The sequence below is a fragment of the Emys orbicularis genome, chromosome 2 (genome assembly GCF_028017835.1).
Source record: "Emys orbicularis isolate rEmyOrb1 chromosome 2, rEmyOrb1.hap1, whole genome shotgun sequence".
NCBI lineage: Eukaryota > Metazoa > Chordata > Testudines > Emydidae > Emys > Emys orbicularis.
The window spans coordinates 258,338,787-258,361,684 of NC_088684.1; the positions used below are offsets into that span (position 1 = coordinate 258,338,787).

At 42.9% G+C, this 22,898-nt stretch overlaps 1 protein-coding gene across 2 annotated transcripts; it reads right to left on the minus strand.

The window, feature by feature from the left end:
* Positions 1-1,282: 1,282 nt before the first annotated feature.
* HACD1 (3-hydroxyacyl-CoA dehydratase 1) lies at positions 1,283-21,665 on the minus strand. Of its 2 annotated transcripts, XM_065399466.1 has the most exons (8): positions 21,650-21,665; positions 19,688-19,823; positions 13,758-13,875; positions 12,531-12,549; positions 12,359-12,447; positions 8,596-8,717; positions 5,693-5,871; positions 1,283-1,365 (listed from the first exon to the last, which is right to left on the minus strand). In XM_065399466.1, exons 2-8 carry the CDS (start codon positions 19,813-19,815, stop codon positions 1,283-1,285), a joined length of 738 nt encoding a protein of 245 aa, XP_065255538.1. In that variant the 5' UTR covers positions 19,816-19,823; positions 21,650-21,665. The 2 variants fall into 2 exon arrangements, with proteins under 2 accessions (XP_065255538.1, XP_065255537.1); XM_065399465.1 differs by lacking the exon at positions 21,650-21,665 and having other exon boundaries at positions 19,688-19,815.
* Between the last annotated feature and the right edge of the window lie 1,233 nt (positions 21,666-22,898).

Consider the following 22,898-nt stretch of genomic DNA (forward strand, 5'->3'; position numbering starts at 1 on the left):
TTTATAACATCTTCAGTTTAGCATTATCTGTGATTTTCATTAACATGTTCCTTTTCTAGATTATTAAAGATGTTAAATAGGACCAGATCCAAAACTGTTCCTTGATTACATTATAAAGAGGATGAAACAATTAACTGAAGGAGCAATTAAATGTGCATAATGGGCTGATTCAAAATACAATTTACATGTCAAGACAGTATTTTAAAGTATTTTTAAATCTTCCATTTTTATCCCATTTGATTAATTGTAAGAAATAAAATACTTTGCCATAGCTGCAGTTTCCACATGTACTTCCATACTTACTCCTCACCGCCACCCCTCATGTTCCCTAACTCTAGAATACAGAATAAACTGGTAATCATTTCACCAGGACAAAATAAACCCGGGCCACATCATCAGCTATAGCTGGGCATCAAGTAGTAGCAAACTGAAGTACACTACTCTAAATCTGCATAGAGAATCTAGAGTTCAGCTCTTTTAAAAACGTATTCTATGATGCTAAGATATGATCCTGCAAATAAAAGGCTGCAGCTCTCCCAGGCCTTGATCCTGCACCTGAATCTGCTAGCATGGACCACTTCTCCCATGCCAAGTCTCAGGCCTAATGAAGGGTCCAATTCTACTACGCTTACTGATGCTGAATTCGATTCTAGAAGTTTCAAAAGGAAGATACTACTTAATGTGAGTAAGGGCGGCAGAGTCAGACCCTAAGTAATTATAACCCTAGCTTTAGTTTGGACTGACTACGTTTAATGGCATGTTCTCATAAGGTTCAAGAGACACTCAACTCTCAGTTCTGAATATTGACAAAGATTAGTGTTTTCAAAATAATAAGAAAGGACACAATTTAAGCCACCTGTCCTATGAAAAAAATAATTACCTAATTTTGAATTATCTATTTTTCAGAATACTTCCAATATTGCTCATCAACTGTTTTTTTCCCCCATAATGACCACTAGAAGTTCTGTAATAGAAAGCAATTTGGCAAGCTATTCAATCTCCTGCCTCTTTTTGTCAACTTATATAAAAAAAAAGGGAAGAAAATAGTTTGTCTGAGGAAACAACCAACCAATGAAATAAAAGAATCAAAAGTGAAGCCAAGGATGAAAAGCAAAGTCTGAAAACATACTGAATTTACAAAACAATACAATCCATGTTATTTCATGCACAGCCATTTATTCTTGTTCCATGATTTAAAACTTGGACTCATAAGGATCACATGAAATGTTTTGTTTCCATTTCTTATTATTCTGTAAACAGCACCATGGTTACAAGAGTTGAGTTAATCGTCCTTTTCTACAATCACTTCTCCATGAAGCACCTTTCTTCTCTGCCACAGCATATGAAAGTAGAGTTGTGGAAACACTTGATTAAAGAATGAATAAAACAAATTAGAGGAAACAAGGGAAAATACATTTCTAACTGTAGACTATTCAGCGGCGGAAAAATTACAGCGATGGAGCAAGTAACACTGGGTTGCTTATTATGGCAAACTATGCCTTAAACACTGATGGGCCAGTTCACGCCACCGAAATCCATGTAGGGAACTGTGCATGGATCTCCCTCCAACCCTTTGTCTATGGAAGTAGGGTCAATGATTTCTCAGCAACCTCCATGGCCCTGTGGACTCTTCTATGTGGTCCAGGATCTGTGCTGAGGGAGGTTTGAATGGGTCAGGACTGGGAAGAGGATGCAAACTTATCTCCCTCTTGTCCTACAGAAATTGTTGTAATATTCTACCCACTTCACCGCCCCCCATCTCCCATAGGGCTTTCTGTGGTGCTCATCAATGTGGTATCTGATAAATTCATTAATACCTGTGAAGTTATCTTTACAACACCCCTGTCAGGCAATGTGGTATTATTATCCCATTTCACAGATGGGAACAAAGAGACTCACCACAGAGAGGTTAAGGCCAAAACTGTCCACTAATTTTGGGTGCCCAATTTGAGATGCCTAGAGCCTGAACATTCTTTTTAAAGCACTTTACAAGTTCAGCTAGTGACTATCACATGGGTGGAATTTGTAAAGTTGTGTATGTAAAAATGCTGAAAATGTCTGAGAACATAAAAATGGATGGTACAATGAATCCCAGTGATGACTGAACCTGGAGATATTCTGAACAAAAAGAACTAACAGCCAGGTTTGTAGCTGTTTCCATCATTCCACTGACTCAACAGACATTCTAGGCTTCAAAGTGACACACAGACAGAGGGACAGTGTTGAAATCTTATTATATAGATGCACAGCTTTCACTGACTTCAGTTACAGCTGTATGTGCTCAACACCTATGCATATCAGGCCATAGGTGACTCAGGTAGGGCATCCAGAAAATGAGGAATACATAACTAGTTCCATTTAACTGACTTGCCCGGCATCACATAAGAACTCTGTGGCATAGGCAGGGATAGAATCCAACTATCTAGGGCAGCATTCAACTGCTTTAAGCACAAGACTATCCTTTCTCTTCCTGCAATCCCCTGCCTCCTTCACTGCACACCTTCCAACTTCTGCAACAAATGAGGCAGAGTCATAGAGACAACAGTCTCCTTCACTACATACCCAGAGCACAATCCATCCTGTGCACTATAAAATGGGGTTTCTGTGGGAAAAAAGTCATATGTAATTAAAAACTATGGGTACAATTTTCAAAATAATCTAAATGATTTAGGACCCTAAGTCCCACTTTCAAAAGGGACATAGGTACTTAGGAGTCTAAGTCCCCCTGACTTTCAATGAGATTTAGAAGCCTAAGTCACTCAGGGTTTTTTGAAATTTTTACCCTGTATCATAATACATATGCACCAGGGTGCCTGACTTTGCAATCTTAATGTTATTTTAATCATAGAACTGTAGAGCTAAAGGGAGATCAAGGTCATCTAGTCCAGCCTCCATACTGAGGCAGGATTAAGTATACCTAGATCTAGTTTCTTTGTGTGTAATTTCCTAATTTTAAACAAAGTAAACTGAAAAAACAGAAATTCCTTCATGTGAAACCATACTGATCCCTCAATGGGTCATCAGCAGGCTTGAAATCTTAAGGTTCACAGCACAGGCCTCAGCCACTTAAGCTAATGCTGCAACAAACAGCAGAAGCAAGCTCTTATCCACTGTGGGCCAAACACTAAAAACGGATGAGACACATAGGAATGTAGCAATTACCACTGTGAATCAGACCCACTGTCTATCTTGTCCAGTGACCAGTACCAGATGCTTCGGAGACAGGTGTAAAAATCATACACTATGTAGATGTGGGATAAACTGTCATTCACATTAGATCTCATCCTGACCTTTAATAGTTAAACACTGACTTAACCCTTGAAACATAAGATTTATTTTTGTTATAATTAATTATAAAATTTATAAAAGTCCAAAATTTTTGTTATAATTAATTATAACTCTGGATATTCTCTTAATCCATACGAATATGTAATCCCTTTTTGAATCTTGCTAAATTGTTGGCATCAACAACTAACAGTTGTTGGGGCAAAGAGTTCAACAGTTTAATTACACATTGTGTGAAAGAGTATTATCAGTTTTGAATTTCCCACCTTTTGATTTCCCTGAATGTTCCCTTGATCTTCTGTTATGGGACAGGGAGAAGACAAACTCCCAATCTCCCTTCTCTATACCATTTGTTATTTTAGATATTTTTATCATGTCCCCTCTTATCTGTCTCCTTACTAAGGTAAACAATCCAAGTCTTTTAGATCTCTCTTCACATGAGTTTGCCTCTCACCCTGTGACTACGTAGCTTCCTTAATAGCCTCTTGTGTGGAACCTTGTCAAAGGCCTTTTGGAACTCGAAATAAGTTATGTCAACCACTGCTCCTTTATCCACTGGTTTACTGACACATTCAAAGAATTCTAAGAGATTAGTGAGACGTGATTTTTATTTTACAGAATGTATACTTGAGCCTATCAATCACGATATTCCAGGTGTTTTGTTATTATCATTTCAACCAATTTGTCAAGTACAGTTGTAGGGCTTACTGGTCTAAAATTCAGTTTGCCAGTGGGTTTCCAATATATTTGCAGAACAGTAGAGAAACACTGAGACCCAGGAAGCTCAGGGTCTAGTTCAAAATCTGTAAGGCAGTGTGTTCTAGTGGTCACAGATCCTTCTGCCCCGTCATCCTCAACATCCTCCTTCTGCCCTATCCCCTTGCATAACCCTCCCCAACCTGTCCCCATCTGCCTCTGTCCTCCCTGCATCTATCCTATTCTGCTCCTATCCAAGCCTCCACTGCCAGCCTGCCTTTGTTTCTTCACTATTCAACTCCCCCCCCCCCCCCGCCCCCAGCCTGTCCCTATCTCACCTGTTCCTATCCTATCCCCCCGGCCTGCCTCTATCCCTCCCCAGTCTGCCCTGTGCCCATGCTGCTCCTCATCTCTCTGCATTTGAGTGAGACAGCTTCTCGGTTCTGTCTTGGTGCCAGCATAGGGAGCACTGAGAATACAGGAGAGACAGTCTCTCTGCTATCAGTTCATGTGTCCAATTCAACAGTGGTTCCCAGATGTGAGCAATTGCAGGAAAAGTCCTGCTTCCCCTGGTCTGAAGCATGCTCAATGAACTCTCTGGGGGTGCAGCATGCTCAGTGTTGTTGGAACAAAGTTCTGTAGGAGTGGAGCACAACATGCTCAGTGCAGATGGAATTTTTAGAGAATTTTGCTGCTAACCTCTAACAAACCTTTACTGAGTATGTGCAAACCGTGATTTTCAGAGGCCAATTTTAGATGGATTTTCATGGGTATTGCAAAATACACATCCCTGACACCAACCGTGGTCCAAATTTCAAGTCCTTTCTCCAAGCAGTGGAGGGGCTAGAGCTTCTCAACAAAATGGTAGTAGGATTCTTTTAACATAAGCAACAAATCTTATTTTTCCCTAATCTTGCTCTCGGAAATGGCTAAACTATTTTCACTGAAGCTTTCCAAATATATTCAACCTGAGTCAGACACTCAGCATGAAAAATTTCTGCCTAAGCAGTTAAAGTGTGACAAAATTTTAACTAACTAGGTCCTATAAAAGTAAAGTATTAGGCAACTCTAACTACAGGCGTCACTGCGAGCTCTACCTATAATTCTCAAACTTCATTGCACTGCATAAGAACATAAGAATGGCCATACTGGGTCAGATCAAAGGTCCATCCAGCCCAGTATCCTGTCTGCCGACAGTGGCCAATGCCAGGTGCCCCAGAGGGAGTGAACCTAACAAGTAACGATCAAGTGATCTCTCTCCTGCCATCCATCTCCACCCTCTGACAAACAGAGGCTAGGGACACCATTCCTTACCCATCCTGGCTAACAGCCATTAATGGACTGAGACCCCCTACTGACAACAAAAATTACTACACGACCCTAGGAAGGGGGATTGAAGCTTGAGCCCACTGGAGCCCTGCCACCCCGAGCAGGGGAGTGGAGGGGGGTGTCAAAGCCCAAGCCCAAGGGCTTCAGCCCCAGGCGGAGGGCCTATAATCTGAGCCCTGCCTCCCAGGGCTGAAGCCGAAGCCCGAGCCCCTCCCCAGAGCTGAAGTCTTTGGGCTTTGACCCCAGGCAGCAGGGCTTGAGCTTTGGCCCCAGCAAGTCTAACCACCAGCCCAGGACTCCATTAAAATGGGGTCCTGACCCACAGTTTGAGAATGGCTGCATAAATGTATTATTGGTACTATTAAAGTATAATAATACTTACATGGTATATATGAGGCCATGACAATAATAAGGAAATAGTAGTAGTCAAAAGAGACATTATACTTGTTGGGAAGTCTCAGTGAAAAGATGCCTGTCTTCTTCACATAAGGTAATGCAGCATAAATAGTTAGAAGTTCACCAGCAACTCCAACAGGATACAAGATGATAAAAAAGTTGTATCTGAAGAAAAACAAATCTAAGAATTATTTTTTTTGAAAGATAAATTCGTGTTGTAACATTTCTTCTTTTGATGATTAGTGCCACAGCAATGAACTATAGTAGTTTCCTGCAAGAGAAAACCAAGGGCCAGACCCTCAGCTGGTATAAATGAGCACAGCTTCACTGACTTTAATAGAGTTATGTTGATTTATACTAGATAAGGATCTGGCCTTAAGCCCTTACATTTAGTTTGCAGTAATATCAAAATGTTTTAATGTTTTTCCAATGTTAAAGATAAAGAGTCAAAGGTTGGAAAACTGTTGTATTGTCCAATAATCTTGTTTTGGTTGATTTATAGAGCCTGATCCTGGTGTCACTTATTGGCCTGGGAGCAGGCCTGGACCAATAGTAAGTAGGAAATCACAGCCCATGCGCACTGGTCCAAGTGCATCCCTTCCCCATTGTAATTCTATTGAAGTTAATGGAATCTTAAGATACCTAGGAAGCCTGTTCCTCCCATTGTCATATGGGGAATCTAACCATGTACTGCATCTGCCACTTACATGAATGGGAATTACTGATGCAAAAGCGTCTGTGCGTGAGACCAGATATCTCAATGAACCCATTTTAGAACAAACAGACCAACTTTCAAATAAATGATAAAGCAAAGGCACTGAAAGAAGCCAACTACTTTGAATACCATATGCTACATACATGGTGGAAAAGTAAGAAACTGAAATCAGCAATGTTTTGAAAAATTTTCATGCAAGGTAAGACATACAGATGCAATCATTCATAAAGAACTGTTCTCTTGAGTTCAGGCTGGAGAAAGCAATGGCAGCTGCCTCACAGGGTCTGAAATAAATTTACAATATGCATTCTATGACCAAACCAGATGAGTTTTAAAATGGCAGCAACTGAATATGAAACTCTCTAGAAATCGATGAGCTTAGAGGGCTCATACATCAAACAGAACAGACTAGGTGAGATGTAACAAGAAACTGATGGCATAACTCCAAATACAACTTGGCCATATGCAGAACAGAAACAAACCAAAAATGGGGTATTCTGAATTAAAATTTAGGTGTATTGATTCTATTTAATAGGGAAAGACAAAGCTTTTATAATTCAAAATAAAAAGCTAGTGATCCCAAAGCATTAAATAGAAGTTTACTATGGTTTGCACGTGTGTATTGAAATATATCTATATATACAAAAAAGGACAAAACTCATCAAAGGAGGGGAAGAGGTGGGGGAGGCGGGGAGAGAAGAGAAGACACAACTCAGATAAGCCAATGGATTTGTGCCCATTTGTGCTAGCTATCAATTTCCCCCGATTCCTGATGTTAACCCTTCGTGAAATATGCGACAGAAGAACTAATTTTCAAATGTTTGTTTTCCAGTATATTTCACATACATATAAGGCTCTTTTGTCAGAATGACTATTTTTCCTACTGCCTTATTATATTTTAAATGGAAAAAACCCTCTAACTTGGAAGCACTGGGAGTGTCTGATAGTTTGATATTTTTCAAATATGTTTCTAAATTTAAAGCCTAAATATATATTCAATTAAAGACAGGGGAATCTTTAACTGTTTCTTTTTTTAAGTTTGCCATTTAGTCTTAAAGATGCCAAAACCTACCACATACTGTATGAGCAGAAAGACAATGTATTATAAGAATGGACATAAATATCAGCCATATCAAAGAAGTGCATTAGAAGCATCAGAACTGTGTTGTCTACAAAACAAAAATAAAGCAAAATAAATGAACAAATAAAAATATATTTTTGGACAAATATGGACAAATAATCATCTATAATGAATTTAAAAAAAGACTTATCTGCTTCATAAAAAGCAAAGTCTATTCTGTATATATATTTATTTTTCATTCAATAATTACAGAGGATTCAATTCATCCAGTTAATCTTCATGGTAAATACCCAACCTAAACACACCTAAATACAACCAGTAATGTATTTCACATACAGTAACATACTCAAGTATTGTTTACTTCAAGGGTACTTCTATAAAAAAAGATGCCCTTGTTATTTGGGCTAAGCTAGTTAAAATGTTAACGAAGGTTTTGTAAAACCTCTGATTAAATCATAAATTGAATGCAGAATAAGGGACAAAGCTTGCAAGGTGATCAGAGCCCAAAGCTCCCAGCAACTTCACAGGACTGAGTGGGCACTCTGGCCCCAGTCCTGCAAAGACTTATATATGTGCTCAACTTTATGCACTTGGAGTAGTCCCATCACAGTCAGCACTCACAGTGTCTACGGGTAAGTCCTTGTAGAATCTGGGCCTACGTTTGTAAACAACTAGATTTCTGGCAACAAAAGGTTTTGTTTTTCTTTATTGCATAGTGTAAGAGGATACATGGTATGATCATTTAAAAAAAAAAAAAAGATAATTTAGTACATTTTAAATTGTATTCAAAATGCAACTTAAATTTCTAAAAGTTAAAAGGTAATCCTGCAAGCATAAAACAAAGGGATGACTAGTAAATGAAAATAATTATCAAACACAGAAATTAAAAAACAAATCACATCCAACTATCTGAGCTAAAATATCCTTTACATTTTAAACCAAATGGCAATATTCCTAAATACACAAGGCAACCAACCGCATTCTTCTGACACAAAGCCAAAGCTCACACATCTGTTCTCCTGTGTGTTAGCTCAGCATGCATGAAATTAGCATGCACAGAACTATGAGAAACTAAACTGCAAGACATCTCCACCTGGCCCATTTAATGAAGTATGGCAAATGGTTGAGCAGGTTGAATGTGTAGAAGGAATATCGTGTAATCTCTGTCACAGTCCAAACGACCAGAAAAAGAATAACGCTCTCCTCATTCTGGATCTGTGAAAGTATAAAGAACCAACATTTTCTTCACCCTTAAACTTCTTTTCTATGCAAGCGGCAATAGACTTCCACTTAAGACATTTGGTATAGAACTAAGAATTTGAGAAGAAGGAAAACTTGGGTATCAATAATCAGCAGCTGTAGTCACCATCATGTTAACTTTTCTATTACAGATATTCACCAACATACTGAAATTTTGCTAACTGTGCAGTACAAAGTGACTGTAACCATTGTAAATACATCAAAACACTGAACTATTTAGTTGATTTAATTTCTTCTTTTGTTTACCCTGCATCTGCCCTTTCAATTTGCTCTCTTTCTTCTGAATTTTGGTCTATTTGCTTGTGTTTATTCTCTCTCACTTTCTTTTTCTCAAAATACTATGTATAATGTTTCTCTTCCATTTTAGACTGGATAAACATCACATCACACTACTCTTTGTCTTGTCTGTCTTCTTATATTCACCTAGCCCATGTCTGTAGTTGCTTCCCCCATGCCTGCTTACTAATGTCTCCCTGATACTCTAGACAATTCCATTTTGTTCAGTGTGCTCCATGGGCTACAAAGTGAAACCTGGTAGCAGGAGATCAGGTTGGAGTGCTCAGGAGTTTGCAGGACAGTTAGGCAGTTGGGAGTGGGTCAATCACTGAAGGAGGAGTAGTGAGAGGATCAAGAGCTGTGAGTGAATATACTCATCTGCAGTGTTTTAAAGATTCAAGTTCTGAGTCATTAAACTGCCTCATCAGGAGGTAGCACATCTACCTGCTGCTTCAAAACATCAGATCCTTTGGGGAAGGTGGGGGGGAATCTCCAACTGTGCAAAGATGATGGTTGGGGTCTTTTACAAATAATACCTTCTGAGAAGAAGAATTACACACAAGTGATTTAATTATTTTCTTTAAAGGGGGAGGAATTTGGTAATAGACTTCTGTGCCTGAAGGCTGAAAACCTCCTGGGATTTCTGTAAAATTAAATCAGAGACATTTTTTGTTCCAAACACAGAAAAAGGAAACACTGTTTTTCAACAAAATGCAACCTAGTGACAAAGCTTTAATGCTTTTCAACGATGCTGAACACTCGAAACTAGGAGATGCAGATGCTCAGCACCTCTGAAAATTAGGCCCAATATGTGTAAACTGGAAACAAGATTTAACTTTTATTAAAAAATTAAGAGGGTTAGGATACATCTCAATAATGAAAGCAAAAAACAAACAAACCAAAGTACAAAGATATTCAAATATATAGCTATTTGGGAGAAAGGAGAAGAAGAGAATTAGGCTACTCTCCACCTGAAGTAGATAAGAGGCTACCACCAATAGGATAAACCTGGATTCAGGTCACAATGCTAAATCCAAGCAATAGTGCTTTGAATAAGTATGTAGAGAATTCCATGTGGTTGCCTCGCAAATCTCCTGGACAAGTAGTGAGATCTGAGGCTGGCTATCATCACTAACAGGCCTCTAACTACATATCCCCTCACATGACCCTGAATGTTCAGGCATGCAAAGAAATAACAATGAGAAATGCATTCAGACAGACGTTTAGACATGGGGATTTTTTGATGTAGTTTGACCTACTGTACTGAAATCAAGTGAAACAAAGAGCTGGGTGGACAAGGTTTAGTCCGTTCCACATAAAAGTAGAATGATGAGAATCAGTGATATATGCCCTAGCCTCGATCTACTCGTCCAATGTAACCAACAAATAGTTCACTTCTTGATAGGGTGACCAGACAGCAAATGTGAAAAATCGGGACGGGGGTGAGGGGTAACAGGAGTCTATATAAGAAAAAGACCCAAAAATCGGGACTGTCCCTATAAAATCGGGACATCTGGTCACCCTACTTCTTGAACATTTTTTCTTTTCTTCTCAAAGCAAAACAGCACGCACTTAGCTTTAAAAAAAAAATAAGATAAACCTACTTGGTATTACAAAAAAGGGAGGTAAAGGAAACAAAGTGTATAAGAGAGCTCTCTTCTATGAACAGATAAAAAGGGAATTGACAATGGAAGCAGTTCCTGCATGGCTTTTATATCTCATCAGCAGTTAGGCATGTGCCACCTGCTGGTGAGAAAGTTTAAAGGCTCAGCACCTTGAGTTAAGAAAGTTATGACCCAAGTCACACACATAGGAGCACAGACCCAAAAGTTGGGATCCATTACTCAATATTTATCTTTAGAGAATAGGAATTTCAAGCCCTGCAAAGTAAATAAAATTCAGACAAACTAAACTCTAAGTCCTGGTCCATTCATTACGAGAATCATAGATTCCTTGGACCATTTTTCCTTGGGCTAACAAAACAATAGAATCTACATTAAAACCTATAACCAACCACATAAATAACACTTCAAGGGGGAAGTTGGGTAATTTTCATATGCTGGGAGGTTTTCTGTGGTTTTTTTTAATGACAGTCTATTACAATGGCATGCTGTGAACATATAATATTAATTAAAAAAATTTGGAGAAAGGATTTAATACAAACTACAAAGAAAACACCAGTGTAAAATGTCACAACAGTGTTTATCCAGATGCATTCAGTTTAAGAATGATTTCCATTTGTACATTCAACACATGCTAATTGAAGTTCTTTTTCAAAGTGGAATGGTTGACAGTATGGTACATTTGTTCATGAACAGAAGCTCTAGCCTTTGATCTTGCTTAACAGACAGATCAAACCTGGCAGCAACCCAATATGTCTCTGTTGTCCCTCTTCGATGGCATTTACCAGCATCCTGTGTGTAAGCAACTGTAAACTATAGCAGGGGTGGGCAAACTACGGTCCGGGGGCCGAATCCGGCCCTTCACACGTTTTAATCTCGCCCTTGAGCTCCAGCCAGGGAGCGGGGTTGGGGGCTTGCCCCGCTCCGGTGCTCCCGCCAGGGAGCAGGGTTGGGGGCTTGCCCCGCTCCGCGCGTGCCATGGCTCCATGCGGCTCCCAGAAGCAATGGCATGTCCCCCCTCCGGTTCCTACATGTAGGGGCAGCCAGGGGACTCCGCATGCTGCCCTGCAGCTCCCATTGGCCGGGAACCACATAGGAGACGGAGCTGTGACATGCCGCTGCTTCTGGGAGCCGCTTGAGGTAAGCACCACCCGGAGCCTGCACCCCCGACCCCCTGCCCCAGCCTTGATCCCCCTCCTGCCCTCCGAACCCCTCGGTCCCAGCCCGGAGCACCCTCCTGCACCCCCATCCCCTCATCCCCACCCCAGAGCCTGCACCCCCAGCCGGAACCCTCACACACACACCCCTGCACCCCAACCCCCTACCCCAGTCCGGAGCTCCTTCCCGCATCCTGAACTCCTCATTTCTGGCCCCACCCCAGAGCCCTCACCCCCAGCCGGACCCCTCACCCCTTCCCGTACCCCAACACCCAGTTTCATGAGCATTCATGGCCCCCCATACAATTTCCATACCCAGATGTGGCCCTCGGGCCAAAAAGTTTGCCTACCCCTGAACTATAGGCTTGATCCTGTAAGTTCTCTACCTGCAGAACTCTGACTGAAGTTTGCGAGAGCCCCCTGTATGGAGCATTTGCCAGATCCTATTACTTGTTAAATAACACTTCCTGCTAAAATGAGCTTTATATTAATAATCAGCCCTTCCTGTAAAGAGTAAAACAGAATTTGCTCATGAACCCACCTGTTTTATACTGTGTGTTATAAACCACACCATGAAGATTCTTGAACTCACTTGGACCCCAGTCACAAGCACAGAGGTGCGAACTATTCCTTAAAAAGAGAAATACATTGTCTATGCCCCATAATTCACGTTTGTAATCAGTTAAGTGAGAAATTAAAAGCAAAAGACTCACCAACTGCACAGTGGACTACCTGTCAATAAAAATAAGTATAAATTAAAAGTCACTCGTTTAAAATCATTTTACTGTTTGCAGTATAAACAAAGACATTGCGGCTGTTAACATAAATCTAAGCTTACCCCTAGTCCTTTACTCCTTATTCAGACTACACTTTCATTGACTTTAACGGCAGCAAAAACAAAGATCTTAGGGCCAAATTCTGTGAGGTGCCAAGTACCCTGAATTCCTGTGCTTCACTCCTCACAGGATCAGGCCCTTGATTTGTAATACCACTGAAACAAGACTGACTTGCTTACCAAAGGAACTTTTACATAAGACTGATTTTCATATACATACACACACCTTGCTCTTCAGCTTCAAAACCAAACCCCAGTTTCACATGCAACATCTTATCCAGATCAGAATTCTTCTGGAAAATTTAAAGCAAGACACATAAGGTGTTTCAGATACATAAGGATTTTAAAATTTTCTTTGTTGTTCATTTCAGAAGACTTTTTATTAATTCTTTTGCTAATTAAATCTATGACTAGTGTTGATGGGTTTAGATAGAATTATTTCGAAGTGTAAAGGTATTATTATAATATAAAAACCAAAACACAGATGACCATACATGTTAAAAGAGGCACATGTAGTATATACATACATCTGCTTGATGAATGTACTATACATCCATATCAGTCTGATGCATGCTTTGCCAAGTGCACTCAGCCTCCAGAGTGCTTTGCAAAATTTGCATAGCCCCTTTGTGGAAAGTCATGGTTCAATGAAAGATTGGTAGAAAACCATATGGGGCATGTGGGTCTAGTCTGGAAGGAGCAAAAGAGAGAAAGCCATATGGGGGATAATGAGTCCCGTATAGGGAATGAGAGAGAAGCAATCACCCGTGGAGGAGGGAAGGGTGTCTGCAAAAGAATAGGCTCCATAAGGAATGGAGTCCCTGTGTGGCTTGCAAGATCTGTCACTGAGCAATTCTTAAGCATTTCTGAAATGTAAAAAAATCCTAAGCAAATAATTTAGTAGCCTAGAGTTAATGTTACAATATGTATCCATTCCCTTCAAGCAACCTCCTCCCTCCCCCCCAAAACCACCTTAAAAATAAATGAAGTTAGAAAGATTGGAAATTCTGAGATATTCTTTTATCCTTAACGCCATTTTAATTAAGTTTTTTTTTTGCTGAGGGTAAATATTTTCTCAAGCAATGTGTAGCATTTAAAAATTTACCTCAAGCACAGCAAATGTCTGGAAAAATTTAAGTGTCTTTTGAATAGTTTTGTATAAGCCTTTGTATGTTCCTTTCTGCATGTAAAATCGTGCCATGGCAATAGCCAATACCAGCCACCTAGAAAAGAAAGAGAATGGATAATTTTCAAATGAGAATTCTAAGAACACCCGGGTATCTAAATTATTCATTACATTACTTTCATCTCAAATATTTGAAGTAGAACTTTGATTTTCTACTGGTGTTGTTTAAAAAGAGATTGAAAATATAATTTAAAATATAGCAAAATCCATTAACTATTTAGCTCCTGTACCCTACTTTGTGGAAAAGTATAGAGAGAATGCCTTGCTTCTCTTTGCAAAGAGCCCTCTGTGTTACATAGCTAAAGTGTTCTCTTTTCCATAGTATGGACCATATCTCTATTATTCAAAGAGTATTCATTCACGTATTTTAGCTGTTTTTAACATGACTTAGCAGGTAAAAAAAAAAAGGCGCCAACTTCAGGTGCCAGCCACTTTCCATACACCAGCAGTTGTCCGCAACTGGAAAACCTCTGAACAACTCAGTGTAATGGTTCTAGTCTAGACTATGGGGCTTTTTCAAATATAATTTCAAATCCCCAATTGCTTATCATAGTTCCATAGTGTTAGGAAACTGAAAAATTTACATGAAATTAAAAAAATTATTTGAATATATGTATTTTGTTTTCTTAAAACATATTGAAAAGTAAGCACTATGGCCAACATTTCCAAACTTGGTCTCAATCCTGCAAGGAGCTCTGTGTAAGGGGACCCCTGAGAGTGGGGTTCTACCCACACAAAGCTCTTTGAAGGACTGTGCATGGGGACTTAAAGCCAAGACTGGCAAAAGCAACTAGTGATTCTGAGTGCCTCAGTTTGTGGGTGTCCATCTTGAGACACCAATAAAGGGGTCCAATTTTCAGAAAGAGTTGTATACCCATCCTCTGAAAATCAGGCCAATTTAAAGTGTCTAAAGTTGGGCACTAAAAAATCCAGGCATCCAGAATCACTAGTCACTTTTAAAAATTTTGGCCAAAGTGGTTAGTTCTGGAACTGACATCTTGGTAATCATGTACTGATATTAAGTGTGGATGGGTTTTTTAAAATATGCATTCTGCTGTTATTCAAATAAAGAAAGCAATAATAATTGTTAGTCAAATTAAAGCTTTCTTTATTGAGATAAAACAAATCTGAGCTAAAATAAATTTTAAATAACCTAAGGCAGGGGTCGGCAACCTTTGGCATGCAACCCATCAGGGCAATCCGCTGGTGGCTGCGAGACGTTTTGTTTATGTTGACTGAGCTTGATCTCAACATACCGGATTCGATTTAGAGAAGTTTAGAGAAGCTGAAAACCTCAGAGGTGGAAATCTGAGCACTGGGCTTATGAACAGTTGTACTGGATACAGTATCTCAGTTGAGAAGTACCAATTATGCTGCACGGAAAGCGTCTGGGGACAGGTGTCTACAAAACAGTACTAGCAAGAAATAGTTTGCTTTTATTTAGTGTTGCTCTTTCTTTAAGTGTTATCGAAGTTGTCTACATGTATTGTGCATGGATAATCCAGGCAAAAATAGCAGCCAGTGTGTGCCTGGCTGTAGTTTGTATGTTAAAGATCATAAAAGATCATAAAGATCATAAAAATGTCCATACTGGGTCAGACCAAAGGTCCATCTAGCCCAGTGTCCTGTCTCCCGACAGTAGCCAATGCCAGCGAGGAGACATAATGGCCAAACCTGGGATTATTCCCTATTCTTCAAACATAAGTGATTTTCTTTCCTAGCTGGAGAACTAGACACTGACTTGTGTTAACGTAATGTCTGAAAGATTCCTATCTAATAGCATGTGCCCCTTGGCACTGAAGCAGCATGACCTATAATTAAAAAACTGTCCATAGGCACGCCCCCCCCGCAGCTCCCATTGGCCGCGGTTCGCCATTCCTGGCCAATGGGAGCTGCGGGAAGCCTGCCGGGAATAGGGGCTGCATTCCCTAAATATTGCTTACATGAAGTTTTGCGGCCACTTAGCAGGGGACTCAGTAGCCCTTTTAGGAGACTCAGGGACCTGCCTACCTGTGACAGGCTCCTGTAAAGAAAAGCCAAGTCAGACACACCTGGAAGGAATTAAATATCTAGGTGGCTAGCTGGTAGCTAATTAGCTAATGAGCCTGATAAAGCATTCCCCAGGGATCAGCTGAGGTGGATCCTTGAGACAGGAAGCTTTTGAGGGCAGAAGAATTCACCAGAGCAAGGGACCTGGAAGGTGTGCTCAGAGGGGTAGGGAATTCCAAATAGTGGCAGAAGGGCCAGCCTGTCAGGAATTGTGTGCTTCCCCAGAGAAGGGCTACTGCTGACAAATCTCTGCACACCCTCCTCTGGCTCTAGGAAAGAATTCTTCCCAGCGATTGTCAAGAGGCTTGACTCTGGAGAAGGGACCTGAACTGAGAGAACCCTGTTGGAGGAGAGTGGTGGATTTAGGTGGGAATTGATAAACTGAGACTGACTCTGTCTCCCAGATAAGATGCTGGGGTGAGGGCTTGCTGGTATCTTTATTGGGTCTTTGGTTAATAAACTAGACCCTTCAGAAGGCCATGTAAAGCCTCGGTGACCTTATTGATGACATTAAGGGAAAGTGAGTCTGGGAGCACCTACAGCTCCACACTTGGCCAGAAGGGGACACTACTGGATAGGTACACCCTGTGACAATACCTTCTCTCACCTCCAAGCCTCTCTTTCAATATGTGCAGGATTGTCTACACTACCAGCTGGATAGGTGGGCAGCGATCGATCCAGCGGGGGTTGATTTATCATGTCTAGTGTAGACGCGACAAATCGACCGCTGAGCGCTCTCCCGTTGACTCCAGTACTCCACCAGAATGAGAAGCACAAGCGGAGTCGACGGGAGAGCGCCAGCTGTCGATTTACTGCAGTGAAGACACCACGGTAAGTAGATCTAAGTACATCGACTTCAGCTACGCTATTCATGTAGCTGAAGTTGCGTATCTTAGATCAACCCTGCGCGGTAGTGTAGACAAGCCCTGGAACTCACATGGAACTAGGCTCCACCATACATTGCAAATGTGGATTCTCTCATCATGCCTATTCTACATCTATTCCCCTGTGTGTTATGTAACTACCAAGGTTCCATAATGCTGCGGCACAGGGTGAATTCCACTTCCTTTCCTAAGAATGAAACACAAGTGCCAGTTAAACAACACCCACAGATATTATTTAGGTTTTTTATGGCTAGTGTAAAATCTGAGTAAATGTTTGTAGAGTATAAAATTAGAGGCGTTCTCCAGCCACTGCTGAAATCAGTGGATTATTTTAAATTCATCAATACATGTTGCCTTCACAATAAGGCTGTCCTGGGTTCTAAATGTTTTGTGTTTTATAGTAAAGTATGTGTCAAAGGAGAATTATAATGGATTTTTATATGGTTGGCAATATGGCAGGTGACAGCAGTATCTTTACATAAGAGGTACCCTGAGAAGCCATATTATATCTGACCAAAAAGGCAATAAATATAAACCAAAAAGGTTCCCTGAATCTCATTTTGCAACAAAAAGGGAACATGAAATGTCTTCTCTGACTTAACAAAACAAAACAAAAAGTTGGTAGGTCTCTTGCTTAGACAGGTTATTCTTTAAACAAGTATACTTCCACAGACCATTTTATTTGGTCTTCAGCTTGCAACCTTTTTTTTTTTTTTGGTCCCATATGGGCCTTTGTATTGCATACAGAAAAATGGCAACTTTCACGCAACATCAGACAAGCATTCAGTATGAAAAAGAAAATACCCTACATGATAAATTCCCCTGAGGGAGGCTTTCGGAGGCCTAAAGGACAGTTACGGGCCTAACTTTCATTGACTTTCAATGGGACTTGGGCACCTACCTGCCATTTTTGCTTTTGAACATCTCCACCTATACATTTACCAGTATGAATGACAAAATGTAATCCCATATTAGAAAGAGGAGTTAGCACAATTATTGATAAACCAGGGTATGCCTAGAATTTTATTAACAAGTACTTTCTTGCCAAGTGGATAAACTTGCCAGTACTAGTATTACTCTTCAGTGTTCCCTTAAGTGTATCTACTGTACTTTATCGGTTTGAAAAGATGATGAAATGTTTGTCTTTCTTCTTTTTCCTATCCCACACAAGAAACAAAGGGCCCACTTTTACAAGTGCTGGTGGCTCTCAACTACCAATGGCTTTGATGGGAGATGTAGGGCTTCAGCACTTGCAGGGATCATAACTAAAATGAATGTTTCCACCTTAAAAGTCTGTGGCAGGAGCCCAGTGCTCCTGAGCAAATGAACAACAAAGCAAGGGGTGGACTGTTAGGGAATACAATGAGGAAACATAGCAATTCCAAACTAGCAAAGATTATGAACAATGAATAAAAACACTAATTAAAGCTGACACAAATATAACTTCATAAAGCCCCATGCCTGACTTCAACAATTCCTTATGTAAAATGTTCCAATGTCGAATTACCCTAAGTATTAAAATTTGTGGGAGTCTGACAATTTTCAGCCTTTCAACAGAAAATTAAATCAGTTTACTTTAAGTATGTTATGAAAACTACTGCTATTAACATGACAAATCTTTAAAAGGAATGAAAATACATACATCAACCACTTAAATATAAGCCAGAATTCCCTTACCATTAAAACTCAGTACAATCATTCAATATCAATACCACATTTTCTCAAAAGAATCCATTGTAACACTGGGCATCAGTTTAAATGCACTCCTGGGCTTATTAACAGTTCCATGCCAATGCATTCAAATTGGAATGGCCCTACCAGTAGTTGAATTGAGGCCAAAAACTGAAATAACATACGGAGCCAAATTCAACTTTGGCAAGTGGGTACAAATCCACTGAGTTTTGTCTGCTTATGTCAGGGTTGTATTTGGCCTGTAACCTCTGTTTTCAATACTGAGAGGCTGTGATTTGTAGAGCAAGTTGGGAGACCAAGATGGAGCTGGAAGAAGGAAACTAATGTCTTAAAATACTGTTTCAATATCAGTTAAATATTTATCAATGATGATGCTTAGACTGAAGCCAAGATGGTTTTTCAATATAATAGTAGTAGTCATTTCTTGCACTTTACTCTTAACATGACAGATGGAAGAAATTAATATACGTTGCCAGTCTCCTAAGTGCTCTCCAAAGCAAGAATTTGAACCAAAGCTATTTAGAAACTTCGGGCAGGCAGTACCACATTTACCCCTCCCTCGGCGTGGGAGGAAAACGAGAAATCCTGCTATAACAACGCGCTTACAGCCACTTCGCAACCCCTCCTCCGGAAGTCTTCACGGGCAGCTTGAGACCCCAAGTCTGCCAAGGCTCTTTGGACCGTGCAGTGCCCCAGCTGGCAGTCAGCCTGCTGCGGTCTGCCTAGCCCGGCAAGCCCTGCTCAGAGCGGGGAGCGAGCCACAGGGGAGCCGTCTGCAGCCAGCAGCTCCAGCGCAGGGAGCCCCAGGGGGCGGGGACTAGATCCCCTCCACGAGGTCCCTCCAGTCTCTGCGCGGAGCCGGCTCAGCGTGCAGGGGCGGCCGCAGTGACTTACGCCAAGGGGAGCCCCCTGCCCCGGCAGCCCCGCCCGGCATTCCTGGCTCAGGCTATACTTAACCTCCCCTCCGGGCTGCGAGATGACGCGCTCGCGGCTGCACCGCTGCACCGTATTAGGAAATGCCAGGCGGGCGAGGGCTAGCCCCGCAGGCAGCCCCCTCTGCCGCCCCCTGCTAGACCAGAACCCTTCCCCGAGTCTTTCCGCCCCTAGCCCCCGGTCGCAAGGCCTCCACCTGTCAGCCCGGCTCCCGCCGCAGCCCGCTCCCCCTCGCCCCGCCGTGTCTGCCCGGTATATTACACTACACCGGCAGCGCTCCCCGGCACGCACCCGGCGGTCATGGCGATGTTGTAGCCGATGAGCCAAGCCGTGGCCAACGCGCCCAGGCGCCTCTTCCTGCCCTTCTCCTTCTCCTCCAGCGAGCCGCTGCCGGCCCCGTCCTCCTCGCTGGACGCCATGGTTTGCCCGAGGCCAGGGGGAGAGACGCGCGGCGGAGGAGGGGCGCGGGCAGGGGCAGGGCTGAAGCCGCGCTGACAGCTGGAGCTGACTCTCTCTCACCCCATCTGTCTTCACGGCGGGCTGCTGCTGCCCCCGGCCAGCATCTCACATGGTGTCGCCGGCTCCTCCCTTCTCTTCCCGGGGCTCCTCAGGTCACACGTGTCCCCCCCTTTCCCAGCCAATCTCGCCGGTCTGCGTGGAGAGAGGCTGCCGACCCCCCTCACCCTAACGTGATTGCTGCGCCGCGCGGTTCCTAGTCTGGTTTCCCTGACTTGAGAGCAAAAGTTTTTACACACACACTCTAAGTTGCCACCACAAAATACACTCCCATGGGTAACCGTGTTTGAGCTAAGATCAAGTGTAGGTAGTCTCTTGGTCTATCCAAGGCCGTGATCAAGTGTCTTGATGTTTTGGTCTTTTGTCCTCGAGATGAAAACCTTGCCTTTGTTTCTGGGACCTTGAAGTGAAAAAATTCTCTATGTCCTTGTGTGCAACATGAGCGATTGGCAGGCTAGCCAAGTGAAATGTCCAAATGGGTCCTGTATGCTCACACAGGCTGTACCCCTGCTACTGGTGCTTTGCTTACAGGGATCACCTATGTTGGATATAAAAAGAACGAGGAGTACTTGTGGCACCTTAGAGACTAACAAATTTATTTGATATGCGTCACCTTAGCTATGTCTACACTGCATTGCAAACCCTGGTCTGTGAGACTGGTGTTTCCAACCCTGTGCTTGAGCATCCACGCTACATTGTAAACCTGGCTTTACAATTGCTGGATCCGGGTCTCACAGCTGTCCTAACATGACCACACTGTGTTATGCTGACCTTATGACTCAGCTCAGCAGCTTGAACTGCATCCACATTGCTAAATAACAGGGCTTGGATCCAAGTCTCAGCAGGACTTGGGACCTGACCCACCGTCGGCAGGGTCCTAGGAACTGGGGGTCCTGAGTGCTTGCTGACCTGAGTCAGACTGATTTATGTATTGATGGAATGGGGGCTTTGGGCTCAAACCTGAGTGAGAGCCCAGCCTTAGTGTACAGTGTAGACATACCCCCTACTTGCATAGACTCCAGGGCTGGAGCACCCATGGGGAAAAATTGGTGGGTGCTTAGCACCCACCGGCAGCTCCCTGCCCCCCCCCCCCGTCCCAGCTCACCTCTGCCTCCGCTCTGCCTCCGCCTCCTCTCCTGGGCGCACTGCGTGCCCGCTTTTCCCCCCTGGCTCCCAACGCTTGTGCCACAAAACAGCTGATTCACGCGGCAAGCGCTGGGAGGGAGGAGGAGGGGGAACGCGGCACACTCGGGGAAGAGGCAGGGCTGGGGTGGGGATTTGGGGAAGGGGTCCAATAGGGGCAGGGAGGGGGCAGAGTTGGGGCGGGGACTTTGGGGAAGGGGTTGGAATGGGGGCGGGGCGGGGAAAGGATGAAGTCAGGGCGGGCGGGCGCGAGCACCCACCGGCGCCGGGGAACGTTAGCGCCTATGCCTACTTGAATGCAAAGTTACCCCTGCATCAGTGGTGCTAGTATTGGGGGTGCTGCTGCCACCCCCTGGCTTAAAGTAGTAATAGCAAATGCCAAATACATGATTTCCATCATCAGCACTCCCACTATAAAAATTGTTCCAGCATCCCTGCCCTGCATATACATTATGACATTCCCCAGGGTGCAATCTGAACCACTGGACTGCTGTGTCCCCTTAAGTCTCTAGCCTGGGATGCCTTTTACACTGCTTTGCTGATGAACAGGAGCCCCTCCAGGCTCTGCTCACTCTCAGCCATCTGCGTGCAAAGTCACTCTCAGCTGAATACATGAATCCTACACTGAGTCATCCATGAATTACATACAGGACGACACCTGCATATCCCTCAGCCTGGCTCCCCAGAAATGTATCTTGTATTGCTCAGTAGTCCACTGGACAGTACAAGTTCATAGATAGTTTGTCATTCCAACAATGGATAATGATCAAGGCTGCGTGTCTGTCACGGAGGTCACAGAAGTCACAGATTCCATGACTTCTGCAGTGGCCAGCAGCAGCAGTTTGGGTGTGTGGGAGGGGGCTAGGGGCAGGGATTTGGGGTGTGGGGCAGCACTTACCTGGGGTTGGGGGGATCCCCTGCTCCCATCAGCATGTCCCTGCAGCTCCTAGCCGGAGGGGCCAGAGGGCTCCATGCACTGCCCGCGCCCGCAGACCTGCCCCCACAGCTCCCATTGGCTGCTGTTACCAGATTTGCCCATTACTTTTGGTATGCTCATTTATTAGGGTTACTCTTCTGGGGGGAGGTTCTGTAATTTTATCAATGTACTGCTTGTGTCACTTGTGTTCTTATACAGAGCTCTACTTCTGCAAGTTCCCTCCCAGTGGAGCGATCCTGCAGGACCTAGGTTCCCCAGGGCTGGGTTCCTGCAGCCCCAGAATCAGATGAACACACACACACACACACACACACACACACACACACACAGAGCGCATCTGAGGGGACTGGGTTAATAGCACTCCCAAGCTGACCCCTTATATGTCCCTGGACTCAGTAAGCTGGGTTGAGCAGCATTTCCAAGCTGCCACCCTCATATGCCCCAGGTTCAGCACGTCCCTATCCCCACTTTCACGTTACAATTGTTCTGGTAGTAACCCACTTGATGAGCAAACCCCACAGGATTATTGGGCGCTGCAGGGATCTTTAGCTTAGGTAGGAGGAGAGTTGCTGCAGAGTGAATGGGGAAGCCAAAAAACACCCATGAGTGGGGGAAAGAGAGAGAGAAGCAACCAGCTTAACCATGAAAGTTATTTATTGCCAGGTAATAACCATAGGGGAGCCAAACAAACAAAACAGTTATAATATTAAATCTAACTTAAATTTGATTATAAAAGTCAGGTTTAGAAAACTATAACTGATCACACAAGTCAGGGTCAGAAGGCTATACCTAGAGAGAGAGAGAGAGAGAGAGCTGGGTTCTCACCACTCCGTGAAGCTTGAATCAATCGGGGGTCCTAGGTGGTGGTGGTAACTGAGGGTCCGGAGTGCTGGAGACAGGCAGAGC

What these genes read in the sequence shown, in the direction of transcription:
- HACD1 (XM_065399466.1), bottom strand. Translation starts at nt 19,815, where the DNA reads ATGGCGTCCAGCGAGGAGGACGGGGCCGGCAGCGGCTCGCTGGAGGAG. An exon ending in TAACACACAGTATAAAACAG is followed by an intron (nt 8,718 to 12,358) that starts GTGGGTTCATGA and finishes ATACTTTCACAG; the next exon opens with ATCCAGAATGAGGAGAGCGT. An exon ending in CATGGCCTCATATATACCAT is followed by an intron (nt 1,366 to 5,692) that starts GTAAGTATTATT and finishes TCTTTAATCAAG; the next exon opens with TGTTTCCACAACTCTACTTT.